The following is a 16,847-nucleotide window of genomic DNA, read 5'->3' as shown; positions in this document are numbered from 1 at the left end:
TGCATATTTACCTCTCCCAGGGTGAAGCTAACGGCGCACTCTGCTATACAAGAAAAAGAACCATCTGCAACTAAAAGGAGTATGAAATATGGATATCGCCCGGAGAAGGGTGGTGCCAACGAAGAGGGATGAGCTTGCTGCAGTGACAAGGTTGCCTGTATGCAGCCATGACACAATGGTTGGCTGATGCTTTTTTTTGGACGGACAAATACAATGGAGGGAAATATAACAGACTCGATATTTGAGGACGAGGCATTTTCTTGGGAAGAATAAACAATAATGAAAAAATGTAAAACGAAAATGACAGAGGATCACCAATAATCTTTACAAGAGCATGAACCTTGTACAAAATGGTGGAATCGGGTCCTGTCTCTAATAATTAGTTTTCGATTGTAACGTTCCGATATTAACTTTGCTACATGGTGGCAATCTGTACATATTCTAAGGTTTTTCACTATCCTAATAGTGAATCCAGGTTCAGAATTGGTTAGAGCAAATGCAATTGCCAACTTCTCACTGTGTCGATTAAGGGAGTTCTCTTTCTCATCTTCTCCTATGTCAAGAGAAACCTCTGAAGTATCTGGAACATAACCGGAAAATTTTAATTCTCCAATCAACTCAGCCAACTTTGAATATATGCTTTTAGATTGAGGATGAGACTGATCCCCTGCAACGAATTCATGAACAATTCCATGCATCTCTATCAGACTACAACCTGGTGTCTTCTTGATCCCGCGATCTGTCATTATTCTTCTTGTTTCGCGCAAGTTATCCCATTTTTTGCAAGCTGCATATATATTACACAAGAGAACATAGACAGCCCCGTTTCCAGGCTCTAGCTGAAGAAGTTGTTGAGCTGCAATTTCAGCCATTTGAACATCCTTGTGAATTCTGCAAGCACCAAGAAGAGCTCCCCAAACAATTGAATTTGGTTTCACTGGCATACTCTTTATAACTTCATAAGCTCCCTCCAAATGCCCTGCTCGACCAAGAAGATCAACCAGACAGCCATAATGTATAACATTAGGTTGAATGCCATGCTGAGAGGCCATGTTAGCGAAGAAGCTTTTTCCTTCGTCTACCATACCCATATGAGTACAAGCACTAAGAACACCAATGTAAGTCACGTCATCCGGTGTTTCTGAAGCTCTCAGCATATCAAAGAACATATCTAGAGCTTCTCTCTCATGCCCATTAGATGCAAGACCGATAATCATGGCCGTCCACGTGAATTTGTCCCTACAAGGCATTTGAGTAAACATCATCAATGCCTTCTCCACATTCCCACACTTAAAGTACATGTCTATGACAGCATTACCGAGGTGTACGTCAACCTTAATTTTGTGCTTGTCAATGTAAGACTTGATCCACTCTCCAAGTTCAAGAGCCCCAAGATGTGCACAGGTGGTAAGGATGCTAACCATAGTGAACTCATCTGGTCGTATCTTTGCTGCTTGCATTTCACGGAAGAGCATCAACACATCTTTAAATCGGTTTTCTTTGACATATCCATCCATCATCGCTGTCCAAGAAATATTATCCCTCTTTGGCATCTGATCAAAATATTTCCGAGCCACATCAACTTGCCCAATGTTAACGAAACCTTTGACAATTGTGGTCCATGATATAACATCTTTAAGCTTCATGCTCTGAAATAGGCCAAGTGCAACATCCATCTTTCCAGAACTCGCATACAGGTCAACTATAGCATTGTCCAACACCAAACTAGACTGTACCTTATAGTCCTTAACGTATTGATGAACTCGGTTGCCAGTATCTAAATCCTTAAGCTGCGAAAGAGCTGATATCACTGAGATGAGAGTTACCGAAGTAGGCTGCAATTGCTTCTCCTCCATTGCATAGAAGAGTTTCCTTGACTCTCTGAATTGCTTGGACCTGTTGTACCCCGAAATCATAGAATTCCAAATAAGTATATCACTTTTAGCACTCAAATCAAATACCCCACGAGCCATATCAACTTGCCCACACAAACAGTACACATGAATCAAAGCATGATGAACAAACTCATTTAACTCAAACCCGAATTTACATACATGAGCATGCATACTTTTCCCCAATTTTAACGATACTTCACGAGTAAAACCCTTGAGCAAGAAAGGAAACGTATAATTATCTGGTTGTACATTGTTATTTAACATCTCTCTGTAAATTGACACTCCATTTTGGGGACTATTTTCTCTTGAATAGCCCTTGATCATTGTATTCCAAATGAAAACTCCTCGTTCAGGCATTATGTCAAACACAGAACGAGCATATTTCATATCACCTAATTCATTATTAGAACAAAAGGCTATAATATTGGAGCAGAGTTTAGGATCAGAAATAAGGCCTTTTTGGATTATTACTGAGTGAATCTGTCTAAGTTGGTCCATGGATTTGCACCTTTCTATGACACTCTGCAAGGGTAAATGGATTTCTGGAGACAAATGAAGATGAGCAAGCTGGAAAACTTGATTTGGACATTGTGAAGCACCTTTTCCATGGAAAGCCAAATTGAAAGTATATGTCAAGTTAGAGAGTCCCCTAAGAGAGCTTAAGATCATAATCATATTCTGATTTCACTATCAAACACATCACATAAATAGATTTATTTTTATTTTTACAGCTAAACAGATATGAAAATATAATTTTCTAGTAAATGGTCGAGAGATCTCGTTTCCTCCGTAGAATCTAATGTGTTATCGCTTAACGCAACCAATTCCAATTTTGAACTTTCAAAAATCTAACAGCCTATGAAAGCTGTACCTAGATTTACAGAAATATTTTTCTTTTCAGTAACTACGATAGTAAAGCGGGAAAAAAAAAGTACGGTTTTCAGTTGATAAAGTATATTCCACCACGGCCCCACCTCCAACTCTATGGCTGTAGGTTCGAGTGCTCATCGTCCGAAAATCCATCATGTAACCATAAGATAATATCCCAACACAGCCATCGTTACTAGAATGTTCGTCAGAATCACAAAATAACATGATCCTGTCAACTATCAGATGACATCTCATGGTAGCCTTGAAAAGGCTTAAATCTTTTGGTAGTGAAGAACAATCAAAACAGATTATTTTTTTTCCTTCAATCACTAGCTTTTATGTATTTTCCCACTTTTTAAAAAAAGCAACGCAAGAGATGTTGGAGTGAATTTTCCTTCATATAAAGTTGGTGAAAGAATATGAATTTCATTGATCTATACGCCTTTGTGTGCACAAAACTGTTTGCTATAAAGGGGTAATCAAAAGAAAATAAAGAAGCAACTACACCAATAAATCTTTACTAATAAATCTAATACTCCATTTTAACTGTGGCGTCTGGAGTTCCATATGGGAGCTCCCAAGATTCATATTGAAGCCAATCCTTGGAACAACTGAGAGCCTCAATAGTTATGGGTCTCAATGAACTCCGGTGTCTATCCAAATCTCGCGATGTAGTGTCAAACACAGAATCTGGAGTGACAGTGCAGACTGGGATGGATAAAATATCAGATGCCATTTTGGAGAGAGTAGGGTACTTGCATCTGTTAATTCTCCACCAACCCAAAACATCAAAATCTTGTGAGCGAGGCATCAGAGATTCTTCAAGATACTGATCTAACTCTGTTTTCATCTGCTGATTGTTCATTATGTCATGGAGATAGACATCGAAATCTGCAAATGTATCACCATTAGCAAGGAAACTATCTTCCTGAGAGAATTCTGATTTTATTACAAAACTGTCATTTGCTTCGTCTACAAAACTAGCAGGAGGCGGAGGAAGTGATTGCACGATGTAATCACAAAAAATTTCGTGCACTCCTTCATCTACAATCTTGATCCAAGATTCAGCTTCTTCACCATAGATCTTGTTAAAAGTGAATTCAATTAACTTCATCTTGAACCTAGGATCCATAACAACAGCAACTGCTAAAACCAGGTTGCAATCATTCCAGTATTCATCAAACTTCTCCTGCAATGGTCTAGTCAAATCTCTTATGAAACGATCCTGGCTACGGGCTGCCTGCATCAGGTCAAGCTGGATTTTCCACACTTCATGAAATAACACATCGGCCGTTGAGTATGTCGGGGAGGTTAAGAGGTTGGCTGCATCAAAGAAAAGCTTCAGGTATTCACAGAGAATTTCGGCCTGTTTCCACTCATCCATTGTAGGTGTCACCTTATAATCAGGATCAGAAGTATCCAAGCAAGAAAATACTTCTTTCAGCTCAGACGCAGTCATCAGCATTTGATATGTGGTATCCCATTTTGTTTGGTCATCCACAATGAGCTCCTTTGCACTGGGAACTTGAAGTTGTCTCTTGAGCTCCAAAAACTTTTCTTCATGGGCATCTGCGGTTTTAACGAACTTAACACTTTGGCGGACCTTCTCAACAATTGCTCTCATGTAATGTAATGCATACTGTGCAAGATTGCTCAGAACACGAGCACAACAACTACCAATAATTAGCTGACCGTTGAGAATATTTCCTCCCTTGATCGATAGTAGATGTCCCAGGTTTTTTCTGACATTGACATTCGCAACAGATTGATCAAGAGTTAGCGTGAATAGCTTTGTCTCTAAACACCAATCTGTCAAACATGCGGCAACAGCATGATTGAAGGCAACGTCTGAATCAGGAAAAGGCACCATGATAACATTGAGAAGTCGGCACCGCAATTTCCAATCACTGTCAACAAAGTATCCTGTTAGGAAGACATAACCTAAGTTTTGATCTGAAGTTCTCAAATTGAGTGTCAGACTAACACGTCCAGGAATTGCACCAATAATGTTCAAAAGGTTTTGCTTTTCTCCCAGGTAAATGTTAAAAATATGCTCTTGTATGGTATCAACACTCACTGAACTAAACAAAGGCTGAAGATTTTGCACAAACTTATTAAATCCCGAATGCTCCACCATCTCAAGTGGATAGTCATGCTGAATTATCATTTTTGCAATATCATAGTAGCAACGGGCTTGATCAAATGGGATACTTGTTGGTCCTGGATTAGCTCTGTACCGCTTTCTTGACTTACCACCAGTAGCCTCAGCAGAACCATTAGTTGGCGCAGCAGAGTTAAATGAGGTTAATTGATTCTTGTCCTGGTTGGTCCGACCCACCGGGCAAATACCCAAGGCGATATGCCGCTTGAGGTGGCTGGTGCCTGCTAACTTTGAACCACTAATATAGGCAAATGACTTCTTGCACTTCTTACAACAGGCCCTGGTACAGTCTGCACCAATTCTTTCAATTGTGAAATGTTCCCAAACTATGGACTTCTTCCGCCTAAACTTATTCGGTTGTGCCTCTGAATCAGCTATCTCATTGAGAGTAGTTAGGGTATCCATAGTAACTCCCTGCCAGCAAAGCAAACAAAATATCTATGAAGATACTTAATCATCAGTTTAAATAAGTTCATTAATCGAATTGCGCGACTAGGTTATATAGAAAAATGTGTTAGATGCCGCCTTTTCTTTGAGTTTCTATGATACATTATCATTGAAATTACTCACCAGTTATACAAGGATAATATAAAAATAAGGTAAAAATGTTCAGAACCTTTCAGGGCATACAACAAATGTTTTAGAATACATGAATAAATGAAGCAATACTTCAATATATGCAAGTCTTTCTCAGGCATAACCAATGCAACAGTATTGAATTCAACAAAATAAATGAACCAACACGGCAGTGATGCAATATGTCTCAAGGATTTAGACAAGTCTTTCTCAGGCATAAGCAAATGAATATTACTGAATATGAATGGATGGACGATAAGTCGTGCATTGAAGTTTATCCAACAATGATTTATTACCAAACACAATAAGCTAGTTAATTGCAAGGCAGATTCAACAACGTGCAGAATTACAGAGATGATTAAAAAGTAAGGCTGAAGCTGCATTGTCTATAATTGGATCTACAGGTTTCTCCTCTCCAAAAAAAGGAGAAAGAAGAAGTCAGGTGGGGGGAGGGACAAGCACGCTCAATCGTGTGATTGACAAGTAGTAAACAACTGTTTCTCTCTCTCTTTCTGTGGGGGGAGGGGGGAGGGGCGAGGTGCTTATTGTCACTATTCATGAGTTATATAGGGTATTCCCACTTTTGGAAAACGGAACCTTTGAGGCAAATCCCAATGTCTCTGCTGAGATTTGAACCTAAGACCTCGTGGCCACACTCTTGGATGCCCAGATATATCAAGTTCCTTAACAGATACATTAGGAATTCTCAACATTACACCCTTACATGGACTAGGTGGGCATGGTCTTACTTCCAATGAAACTCAATACCCATGATACAAACTTACCTAAGTACATGAGAAAAAATCAAAATACTAGGAAGGAAGACGAACACACGCAAAGACACCATTTAAAAAAAAAAAAAAATAGACTAGATCATATCAAGAAAGCATACTTCTTTTTTCCCAGCATAATTCATTCTAGTTCATATACTCTTCTAGCCCCGAATGCTACTTTACAGAACCGAATGGCAACCCCCAATTTACATCATGGTTTTTCAGGTGCACAAAACACGCTTCCCAGAATTTAAAAAAATCAAAAACAAATAAAAAAGGTGAACTCCAAAACGATCGGAATGTAGAGAATAGATACATTCGAATGAATGAATAAACAAAGACATAAAAATCTTGTAACTTTCAAATTATACACACATAAAAATCGGATAAACAACACATACATAAACGAAACTAACTAATTACACAACCAAAACTAAAAAAAAAAAAACTTACTTTAAACAACTCCGCAAACGAATGCTGAATCAAAAACCTCTGTTTGTATCGCAGTCGCAGGGTTTAGGGTTTATCGTTTATGATTACTTTTTTAATCGTAAATTCAAGAATATTTTCTGGAGGGAGAAGACGAAGACGAATAACAGATGGGCTTGAAAGCCTTGAACTTTTGATGTTCAAAGCTCAAAACCCTAATGGACTTTTTTACGCTTGCCGCTATAAGGTTTTAGGCCTACGAACAGTGGATTGTGAACTTTGTTGAGGTTTTAAGGTCCATTATATATACTGTTTTTTTTTTTTTTTTTGTGTATACGCCGCCCGCCGCGCTTCAGCCAATCAGAACCCTGTATAATTTGTTGGGACCTACCTTTTGTTTTCCTAGTCAGCTACTTATTTTATTTGTTTCACTATTTTTGGTCACTACCCTATATATATTTTTTTTGGTTACTACTTTATTTATTGTCCATTTTTGTGGAACAAGAATCCTCATGTGTATGTTCTTATATTTTGCTATTTGAAGAAAATGGGTAATTGCAATTAATTTACTTTTTTTCCTTTTTTGTATCAACTTTTGGAAGAAAAATTATAAACAATAATCGAGGTGTATTTTAATAAATATCTAGTGATAGTTTAGATAGGAAACTCACGCATCTGATTGTTCAGATATGAAACTCAAAGAAGTATAGATACATTAAGTCTAAAAATTATAAATAGTAGATATAGAGAGGGAGAAAAAATTATCGTAAAAATTAGGGCATAGTAAAATGTATTATACACTAATAAAAATGAATAAATCAATCGAAAGAGAAAGTGTCGCAAAAACATTGAGCAGTCTGAGACTCTTAACCTTATCCACAAAACCCGAGGAGTTAATTGAACGCTATCGTAGATTGGACGCATAAAAATCGTCCATATCGAAAAAGGTTACTTGTATATACACTCTAATTGTATGAGGTTCGAGAACGGTTGTGTAATCTTGGAGTTCGATTATCTGCGACACTTGTAATGAATCGCTCATTTAAAAAATTGATCATCATTCAGAAAGTAGACTATACAAAAAATCAAAAAACACATGAGCCCGTAATGAAAAAATCCTACCGAAACAAAAAGTGAAATACTTATAAAATGGGCAAGGTCCATAGATTATCTAATTTTAAGTGACAAAGATGTATGAAAGTACTACAAGATTATTTTGATCAGTGTTATGAAAGGCGAGGCGTCGCTATGCAATTTTAGAAAGGCGAGCAATGACGATAGAAAGGTGAGAGGCGACATGGCAAGGTGGGGAATCATGCGTCGCCTTTTTTTAAAAAAAAAAAAAAGAAGAAGAAGAAGTTAGATTTAATAATTAAAAGACAAAATTAGGTTTTTTTTTGGTGTTTTTGCAAACCTGGGCTCCTCTTCTCTCTATTGTGACATGCGTGATCTCTTATTCTCTTCCATCGTGACTCTCTTGCCTTCGAGAGGACGAGACCTTTGTTGCTACTCAAACTTTTGTGTTGCGAATCGCGACTCTCTCAGGTACTTTCTTCTTCTTTTTATTCCTTCTTTAGTTCTTCTTTTTTTTTTTCCTTCTTCCTCTTCCTCTTCCTCGTCATCTTCCTCTTCTTCTTCTTCTGTTTTTCTGTTTCAATTTGTAGCTATTGAACTTGATTGTCATTCTGTTTCTGCCTATATTTAAAAAAATAAAAAATTAATCCTTCTATATTTATTTCTTCCCTACTCAATTTAGTTTTATACTAATTAATATAATATTTATTTGTCCATAAATAGTGAATTCAATGGCGTCTGATGATAACAAAAAGGACATTGGAGTATTGGTTGTCAATTGTTTTATGACTTATTGAGTCATTCAAGTTCTAGACTTTTAATATCTACTATTAGTTTTTTAATTAAAATATTTGCTAATGAATGTTAATGCTATTGAATTTTTGGATATTTATATATGCAATTAAATTTTTTAAGTTGTTGGTATTTATTGACGCCTAAATTTAAAAAGGTGAGTGTCTTGCCGCGAGGCAGGCTCTTTTTGCCTTTTGCCATCCAAAATACTAATTTCGATTAAGAATATTACAATTCAATATAGGTTAGTGATTATTAATTTATTTCATTTTTTTGGTAAAGATTATGAATTTAGTTGTTAAAGGGGAAGAAGGAAAAGGAGTGGGTTTTGGATAGCCAAGGATTGGAACTGAGGCAGAGCTTAAGAGATTTGGGAGAAGTTGATGGTAATGAAGGCTTAGGGACAGAAACAGTATGTGAATTACGATAGCTAATAGTTATACAAAAGCAATAAAAAAAAAAGTGTTTTTAGGGGTTCAAGGGATAATCTAGGTGGATGGGAATAAAGACTTGGGGAAATAGCAAGGACACAAACAATATATGAGAACTACGACAGTTATTCAGCTAATACATATACAGAAGCAACAAAAGAGGTGTTCGGGGTTTGAGGGATATATAATCTAGGTGGACATAAATAGAATTAGTGGTGAAATGGGTTTGAGGGATAATCTACGTTGATGGTATTGAAGGCTTATGAAAGTAGCGGGGACACAAACAATATGTAAACTACGACAGTTAATAGTTATACAGAAGTAACAAAAGAGGTATTAGGAGTTCGAGGGATAATATAAGTGGCCATAAATAGAATTGGTGATGAAATAAAAAGGTGCAAAGACAAGTCGATAAGGAGAAATTAAAGTCAAGAAGGTTACTTATATTGTGAAAAGCTTAGACGAGGAGGACGAAAGGAGGAAAATTATTTTTTTAATGTTTGGTAACAAGTATTTTATAAAAAAAATTTCACTAAACGTGAAAAATTATTCCGATTATAATTATCTTTTAACTTTGAACTTCACATTATTTCCTTGAATTATCATTTAAATATCATTATTAATTTTTAATACCAAAGTTTCATCCTAACACTTTTTCTATTTCACTATTATTTTTATTATTATTAGTTGTTAATGTATTTTTCTTAGAGAATATTTTCTATGTATCAATAAAAGATAGTGAAAATTATTTTTCATTAAAATGTATAAAATATTTTGCACAGAAAACAATTTCGGTCGTATAAAACACACGATTAGCTAGTGGGTATGCTTCATCGTCAAAATCAGGACCGTTAGTTCGCCAGTTGAAGTTAGGAAAATTTAACGCGACGACAGGCCGTGACGGACCGGCGAGAGAGTTCCGGAGCAGAGTTTAAGGCTTGCAATGTACAAATATAAAATGGACGCTTTGTTACCTGAGATGAACCTCTACGGTAATTACTCATATCTGGATTCGGGATTTAACGATCCCTCTTTCATCGAATCCCTTTCGCTTTCTCACACTTCGTCAATCGTCAACGATGATTTGCTACGGGAGAGGATTTCTTCATCGACTGACAAAGCTAACAAAAGTCGAAAGAGTCCACCAAAGCACCGGCACGACGGGACCTCGCCGCTTCCTTTAGGGATGGATTGGAGTCCTTCCCCTTGCGTATGGGTAAAAATAGTCATTCGACAGCTGTGTTTTTCAATTGTTAATTACTTTGTGACTGAATTTATTTTATATGTGCTATTTGATGATTAAATAGTACTCAATCAGTATCAGTCAGTTTGAATTATACTGCAGTTAGAAGGTTGGGGGTAATGCGGTAGTAATTCTATTTGATTATGTTCCTGACCGAATTTCTTAGAGATTCCTTGCGATATATGATCATATTTTCTATGGATGTAGTTTTAAAAGAGTTCCTGGCCGGAATTTCATATAGCTTCTGTGCTACATATGATTATATTGTCTAGGAACATAATATTGGTTATTAGATGAAAATATAGCTGGTCTATACTATAGTGTCATCAACATACTTTTCTAGTTTTTTGTGGAAAGTAAAACTCTTGTTTATTTCTAAAGGGAAGTGAGTTATCAGGAATATAGATAAAAACACAGAGTTATCCAAACAAGATAAAGACACTGTTTCAGCGTAATTGATGAGTATGTATGTGTGTTACCTCTCTTTGCTTTAGTTTTGGGCGTCAAGGCAATAGTGTGATCCATGAGGTTTTGCTGGAAAAGTTATGTTAGAACCTTGCTTTTATTCCAGAGCACAAGAGAAAGTGAACCACCATTCATGTATATAAATGATAATAATGCATCACCGTTTGTAACACACTTGAAAAATTATAGATTATGTTTGTGTACATATAAGGGCTTATGTTGTCATCAGATACTAGGTAACAGTTACTTGACTGAAAACATGGACATTTCACTTAATCTTGATTTGCAGTACCAATCTAAATCCTGGTTTTCTAAACAGTAGTTCAATGCTAAAATCTTAATGGAAACCTGGACAAGCTATTGTTAGTTTGATCTGTTATATTTGAAGATTCTATTGGCAGTTTAATCTGATTTGCAGTATGTCTAATCTGTTACTAATATATATGGGTCCATGATTAGTCATGAAGAAAAGCTTGAAGAGATTATCATAGACATTTATTTTTTGTCACAAGATCTTCCAGTGCATGTTCAGATGAGCTCTCCCTTATTTTACACAGGATGGACATGATACCATTTGGCCACATGATTCTCATACAGGATGGAGTTACTGTGCCACTATTCCTTCTTGGACTATCTCTTTACTCCCCAGAGGTTCAGCTACTGTAGTGGTATTTCCCTGTGAATTTTTGAGTCAGGATCCTTTAATGCATTGAGCACAGTAAAAGGAATAAGCTATATTCAACATTACCATTTTCATTTAAAAAAAAAAAGAGGAAAAAGCTATATTCGCATTGAAATGGGCTGTTATTTCCATCCATGATTGGAGCTTGCCTTTATGATTTTTAGGTGTTTTTTCCTCCTTTTTAATGGTGAGCTGTACCTGGTCCACAGGGGATTACCATAGTCTATTATCTTTCAGAAACAAAAAAAAAGCTAACTTGGATGACTTGTTATTTCTTGCTTGAGTTATTGACATTCGTACTGGAACAGTTTTATAGGGTTCAAATTGGTTTACAATCACCTGATGGGTTCACAACCACGCGAGAGATACTACGAAGATTTAGTGATTTCTTAAAGCTATCTTCAAAGGTAAGCTAGTTTCTTTGAGATCATGCATAGGCCATAGTGTAACAAGTAGGACAATATTTCTTCTATGACTTCCGTAAGAACCGATCAGTTCTTGGACTGAATCTCCATACATACAATGTATGGTATAAGTTGATCCATATGATTATTTCACACCTTTCGTTTGTTGCAGCTGAAGAAAGAATTTCCAAAGAAGAAGTTGCCCCCTGCTCCTTCAAAGGAGCTTTTGAGAATGCAAAGCCATGAGCTTTTGGAAGAAGTTAGTAGCATTCTATTTCTATTGTTCTCTTTTATTTCAATTATAATTGCATGATGGCATCATAACCTGAAATTTGTTATTGAGGAATGCACTGGTATAATAGGTCAGTGATAGTTCTTAGTATGACCTCGATCTTTGCTATGTGCTCAAGTTGATTTCATCTCAGCGTAGGTGTTTACTGGAGGATTGGATGATGAAAGTATTGTCTGACATCGAGTTATCAAGAAGTGCCTCCATAGGGATCTTTCTTGAACTTGAAGCAGCTGCAAGGTCGTGTAGGTGTCTCCTTGCTGCTTGATGAATGCTTGTGCTTTTTTCCTTGTACTTCCACCAAACACTTGAAAGTGGTCTAATCAACCCAGTATGCTATGATTTATCAAGCAAAGCTTTGTTGAATTAATGTAAACCTTTTTTTTCCCTTTTATGAACTTTTCAGCATTCTATGAATTGAATCAGAACATTGCAGATGTGAATCCATCCATCAGTGTAGCTCCATCGATTCAATTCTTAAATAGTTCAGATGTTTCTTTACTTGCTGGTTCATCATCATTTGCTTCTGATTGCGGCAATGATTCTGCTTATGGGACCCCTGAGCTGGGATCTCCAATGGAGGGCATGAGCCAGTTTCATGAACGTGACAATGCAGCAATTTACCAGGGCTTCACCCATTCAGGGGAAGTAATTTCTGAGGATGCCTGCTTAAAACATCGTGACAACAAACCAATGAAGGATTCTGAACAAGGGAACCAGGAAAGTCATTTGAAAATGCCCTCCACAGGAAGTGAGACTGATGTTTCCACCAAGAGAGTCATAGATAGTGCTCATGTCAAACGGACTCTCGAAACTGATATTTCTACAGAAAAAATCTCAGACATTTCAAATTTCTTGAAGCTTGAACCATTGAGGAAAATCTCACGTGACCATGCTGAAGGTGCTGATTTTTCAGGACTTAATACACCAGGAAGCTCCAACCTACAGTCCCCGGACCATTTACAAGTTGTTATTCAATCGGATGAACAAAATAAATTGAATAGAATTCTCAGTACTATGCAACTGAGGCTGGCCACAGCAAAAACTGACATTGAAGATCTCCTGTCGAGATTAAATCAAGAGCTTGCTGTGAGACAGTATCTTGCCACAAAGGTATGGATCCTAGTTCAAATTCTGCAATTCAAACGTGCATTGGTACATTTATTTCTCTGATCCTGCTATCAGAGCTGCACAAAACTTGCAATATGTAAAATTGAGATTAGGGTGTGTTTGGTATGGGGAAAAACATTTTCCAGAAAATGTTTTCCAATTTTCCTATGTTTGGTTTGGTCAAAATGTTTGGAAAATATGTTCTCTGGGAAAACAAGTTCCTTAAAAATTGAAGAAAATGACTTCCCTAATAGAAGTAGGGAAACAAGTTGCATAAGTGGCATTCTAAGTTTATTATCTCCTCCCACCCACCCAATCCCCCCAACAGCACCGAACCCCCACTCCCCATCCCACCTCCATAAGTGTTTTGCTAGATAACTTATAAATGCTCTTGGGATAATATTTACTTGCCAAACACTAGAAAATAAGTAAGAAACCCACTTGTTTTCCAGGAAATCATTTTCAGTGGAAAACATTTTCCTTCGTACGAAATACGCATGTTAATTTGGATAATGGCAGAAGCCACCTGTCTATTTTTGTACATTACTAAGCAGAATTCTCTTTTGCTTCCTGCATTGATGCATTGTGTAATGTCCTTCGTTTGCCTTTCCTTATATCAGTATTGGAATATTCCGGCCCTTCCCCGGACCCTACACATAGCGGGAGCTTAGTGCACTGGACTTCCCTTTTGTGAAATTTCCAGAAGAATTGGTTAGAAGAATGACCTAGCAAAACCAGGCTTAACAACTTGTCTTCAGGCACCCTCTCCTGTAATATCCTACCCCCCAGCTAAGGTCTCTAATGACAAGCTCCTGTAATATACTCATAAATTGTTAGCCCGTACAAGCTCGTATACTTCTCCTCCTTGCCACCACTCTTTCCCATTGTAAAGAGAACTTCATTCAGATATTTCCTTATGTAATATGTCACAGCCATACTTCCCTCTTCCTAGTCATTCCACCCCAAGTGTAGGTGGATAATGGAAATGGGGTTATGAAAGGGCTAGGTAATTCTTACAGAGACATGTTTAGCAATCATTGTACGCTTAGAAGTTTATCTCAACATGTAGATCCAAACTTTCAACGGAATACTTTTTAAACCAAGAAGGCAAGAACCGGAGTTAATATTACGGCTGGACTTGTCTGTTTTGCGAATGTGAGTTATATTACTGCTGGACTTCTCGATCTTGTGTTATGACAAAGATGCTAATAATACCAGTTGTGGACTTACACAGGTCAAAGATTTGGAAATTGAGCTTGATTCTCTAAAACAGAGTGGCAAAGAGAACCTGCAGCAAGCAGTTCTAACTGAGAAGGAAAAATTTACTCAAATGCAATGGGATATGGAGGAACTTAGAAGAAAGTGTGTGGAGATGGAATTGAAGCTGGCGGCTGAACAGGTCTACTGTCACTCTCTTCTATTACAAAATGTGATTTTTCTTCTATATTTCGGACAGTGAGCAAGTTGTTACTGAAAATTGTAAAGGCTGACAAGATGCGGATGGAATCAACGCAAAGAATCTTAGTACAAGAGAATGAAAGACTGTACCAAGAGCTGGATGCTGCTCAACAGCAGAACAATAGCTTGCAGAAACTCCATTTGGAGTTGGAGTCGAAGTCCAACACAGATGTCAAACTTTTAGTCAAGGAGGTTAAATCTCTACGAAGTTCCCACACAGAACTCAAGCAAGAGCTCAGCAAATTGGCAAAAGAGAAGGCAGAAGTTGAAGTAATCATTCACTTAATTGGTTTTTATTAATGCATAGTCATTCTTTAAATGGATACTTATAAGTGCAGTGGATATGCAATTGATTCTCTAGTATTTAGGGTTAAACCAAGGATATATTGTGCTTTTCATTTTCTTGTCCCTGGGGAAGGGGTGGGGTTGTAAATTTTTCTCCATACATCTGTCCTTCAATAAACTGTGAAAATGATGATGTTCCTTTCTTTCAGATAATTTTACGGGAGGAAAGGCAAACTAGGGAACATGCTACTGCTGCAAATATTAAGCTGCTGCATGAGTATGAAATTCTTCGCAGTAGACTTGAGGAATGCAGTGTCAGTTTTCTCATCGAGGAAGAAAATAAACTGGTCCTGGATGCTTCTATCCCTTCTGATGCCATTGATATACTGTCAACATCTGATGATCGAATAGGTCTACTTCTTGCAGAGGTGTGTCTTTACTTTTTGTGCTTACATTTAGGCTGTTCTTGGCTGTGCTTTTCCTAAATGCTCTGAATGACATGTAGTTTTCTCTAATAGAAACTCTACATACAATTTATGTTCTACTCAGATGCTTCAGATCCATGTCTTTTCTTAAGATCAAGTTTCCAGTCTTCTGTACAACATCCAAAAAGAAAGAAATAGATATACCAAACATCTTAGCGCAAGAGAAAAAATGGGAAGAATATGAAGAAATCATATCCTGCCCTAAAGAGTATTCGGTTTAACAATTGGATGAGGTTATAAACATTTCTTTTGCATCTTATGTGGACTCTGATTATCAGAGGAGAATACTTTGATTGTGTTGAGGTACTATTGTCTTTATTGTTCTGTTCTTGGTGCTTGGGAATCAAGAACATAAGTACATAAAATTTTGAAAAGAAAATAGAGAGTTCTACCACTGGGAACCAAGAAGTAAAAAAATAAGGAAGAGTGCTATCACCATTTCTGACTTGCCAATTTACTTCATGTATTGCTTAGCAATTATCATCTGTTGCTAAGCAGTTAAAGGAACAAGCAGCAACCCAGCTTTTTATAACTGGGTTATAAGGACATAGTACTATACCATATGGCATATGCTAGCGTGCATTTTCCATATCTAACTTAGACGTAGTAACCTACCAAACTAGTAACGTGATTGTTTGATATCCAGCCTACGTGAATTAGCGTGGCTATACTTTTCTTGCGATGTTGTGTGTTATAGATCTATTATGTTTTGCCGTTGTAACTTCTGTTGATTGGCTGAGTCATTATGATAATGAAGGAAAAAGCTGCATGAACATGCTCAATCTCTCTCATTCCTCTTTCTTCCTTGGTGTCTTAAACAGGCCCAGCTGCTAGCACCAGATGTTGAAACTACCATTGCAGGGAGAAATCTTGATGGAGAATATTCCAGGACAGCAGTGGATGAATTGAGGAAACAACTAGCTGATGTTTATGTTGACAATGCCAAATTGAGGAAACAGATGAATTCTGTGATTCGTTATGCACTACAAACAGCTGGTAGATCAAAGGACAATGAGGAAGAGTGCCCTTCAACAAAGACAGCTCTTACGAAGTCTTTAGATGGATGATTTTTAAAACGCAAAACACGTATCTATAGTAAAACGTGGAGAAGCTTGTATAATATTTCCTCCTTTCTCTTATACTCGCAAAACACGTATCTATAATAAAACATGGAGAAGCTTGTATAATATTTCCTCCTTTCTCTTATACTCTCAAATGGCCTCGTAGTATATACGTAGCTTATTTCATCTCCATCATGTAATAGTAGTGACTAATTGGAAAATTGTCATTGAAGATTAAGTTTGAAATAAAGCTTTCCATTGTGCTGCTATAACCTGAGACCGCAGAGAACCAGACACTATTGATGAAAGCCGAATATAGGTGGTCATTGAAATAACTACTTCACAACAATCTGCAACAGAAAAA

General features: G+C 37.1%; 3 protein-coding genes across 7 annotated transcripts; 1 reads left to right on the top strand and 2 right to left on the bottom strand.

Moving 5' to 3' along the window:
• Nucleotides 1-305: 305 nt before the first annotated feature.
• On the bottom strand, nucleotides 306-2,570 carry LOC125832124 (putative pentatricopeptide repeat-containing protein At3g15930). Of its 2 annotated transcripts, XM_049511263.1 has the most exons (2): nucleotides 2,367-2,486; nucleotides 306-2,287 (listed from the first exon to the last, which is right to left on the bottom strand). In XM_049511263.1, exon 2 carries the CDS (start codon nucleotides 2,280-2,282, stop codon nucleotides 312-314), a length of 1,971 nt encoding a protein of 656 aa, XP_049367220.1. In that variant the 5' UTR covers nucleotides 2,283-2,287; nucleotides 2,367-2,486; the 3' UTR covers nucleotides 306-311. The 2 variants fall into 2 exon arrangements, with proteins under 2 accessions (XP_049367220.1, XP_049367219.1); XM_049511262.1 differs by having other exon boundaries at nucleotides 306-2,570.
• A 596-nt stretch (nucleotides 2,571-3,166) lies between these two features.
• LOC125832126 (zinc finger BED domain-containing protein DAYSLEEPER-like) lies at nucleotides 3,167-6,979 on the bottom strand. 2 transcript variants are annotated; one of them, XM_049511266.1, is made up of 2 exons: nucleotides 6,729-6,979; nucleotides 3,167-5,340 (listed from the first exon to the last, which is right to left on the bottom strand). In XM_049511266.1, exon 2 carries the CDS (start codon nucleotides 5,329-5,331, stop codon nucleotides 3,295-3,297), a length of 2,037 nt encoding a protein of 678 aa, XP_049367223.1. In that variant the 5' UTR covers nucleotides 5,332-5,340; nucleotides 6,729-6,979; the 3' UTR covers nucleotides 3,167-3,294. The 2 variants fall into 2 exon arrangements, with proteins under 2 accessions (XP_049367223.1, XP_049367222.1); XM_049511265.1 differs by having other exon boundaries at nucleotides 6,725-6,783.
• A 2,875-nt stretch (nucleotides 6,980-9,854) lies between these two features.
• Nucleotides 9,855-16,683, top strand: LOC125832415 (PX domain-containing protein EREX-like). Of its 3 annotated transcripts, XM_049511562.1 has the most exons (11): nucleotides 9,883-10,217; nucleotides 11,267-11,377; nucleotides 11,700-11,798; nucleotides 11,968-12,054; nucleotides 12,221-12,329; nucleotides 12,491-12,995; nucleotides 13,047-13,197; nucleotides 14,429-14,593; nucleotides 14,680-14,922; nucleotides 15,147-15,365; nucleotides 16,244-16,683. In XM_049511562.1, the coding sequence occupies exons 1-11, from the start codon at nucleotides 9,945-9,947 to the stop codon at nucleotides 16,487-16,489; spliced, it is 2,208 nt and encodes a 735-aa protein (XP_049367519.1). In that variant the 5' UTR covers nucleotides 9,883-9,944; the 3' UTR covers nucleotides 16,490-16,683. The 3 variants fall into 3 exon arrangements, with proteins under 3 accessions (XP_049367517.1, XP_049367519.1, XP_049367518.1); XM_049511560.1 differs by having other exon boundaries at nucleotides 9,855-10,217; nucleotides 12,491-13,197; XM_049511561.1 differs by having other exon boundaries at nucleotides 9,883-10,211; nucleotides 12,491-13,197.
• The last annotated feature ends 164 nt before the right edge of the window (nucleotides 16,684-16,847 follow it).

Source organism: Solanum verrucosum, unplaced genomic scaffold, assembly GCF_900185275.1.
Source record: "Solanum verrucosum unplaced genomic scaffold, falcon-dt-bn FXZP01000009.1, whole genome shotgun sequence".
Lineage (NCBI taxonomy): Eukaryota > Viridiplantae > Streptophyta > Magnoliopsida > Solanales > Solanaceae > Solanum > Solanum verrucosum.
Note: the sequence above shows the minus strand (reverse complement) of the source record. Positions and strands in the feature narration are given on the sequence as shown.

Coding starts and splice junctions, on each gene's coding strand:
- LOC125832124 (XM_049511262.1), bottom strand. CDS start 2,570: ATGATTATGATCTTAAGCTCTCTTAGGGGACTCTCTAACTTGACATAT.
- LOC125832126 (XM_049511266.1), bottom strand. CDS start 5,331: ATGGATACCCTAACTACTCTCAATGAGATAGCTGATTCAGAGGCACAA.
- LOC125832415 (XM_049511560.1), top strand. CDS start 9,945: ATGTACAAATATAAAATGGACGCTTTGTTACCTGAGATGAACCTCTAC. Junction 12,330..12,490: donor TGAAGCAGCTGCAAGGTCGT/GTAGGTGTCTCC, acceptor TGAACTTTTCAG/CATTCTATGAATTGAATCAG. Junction 14,923..15,146: donor AAGAGAAGGCAGAAGTTGAA/GTAATCATTCAC, acceptor CCTTTCTTTCAG/ATAATTTTACGGGAGGAAAG.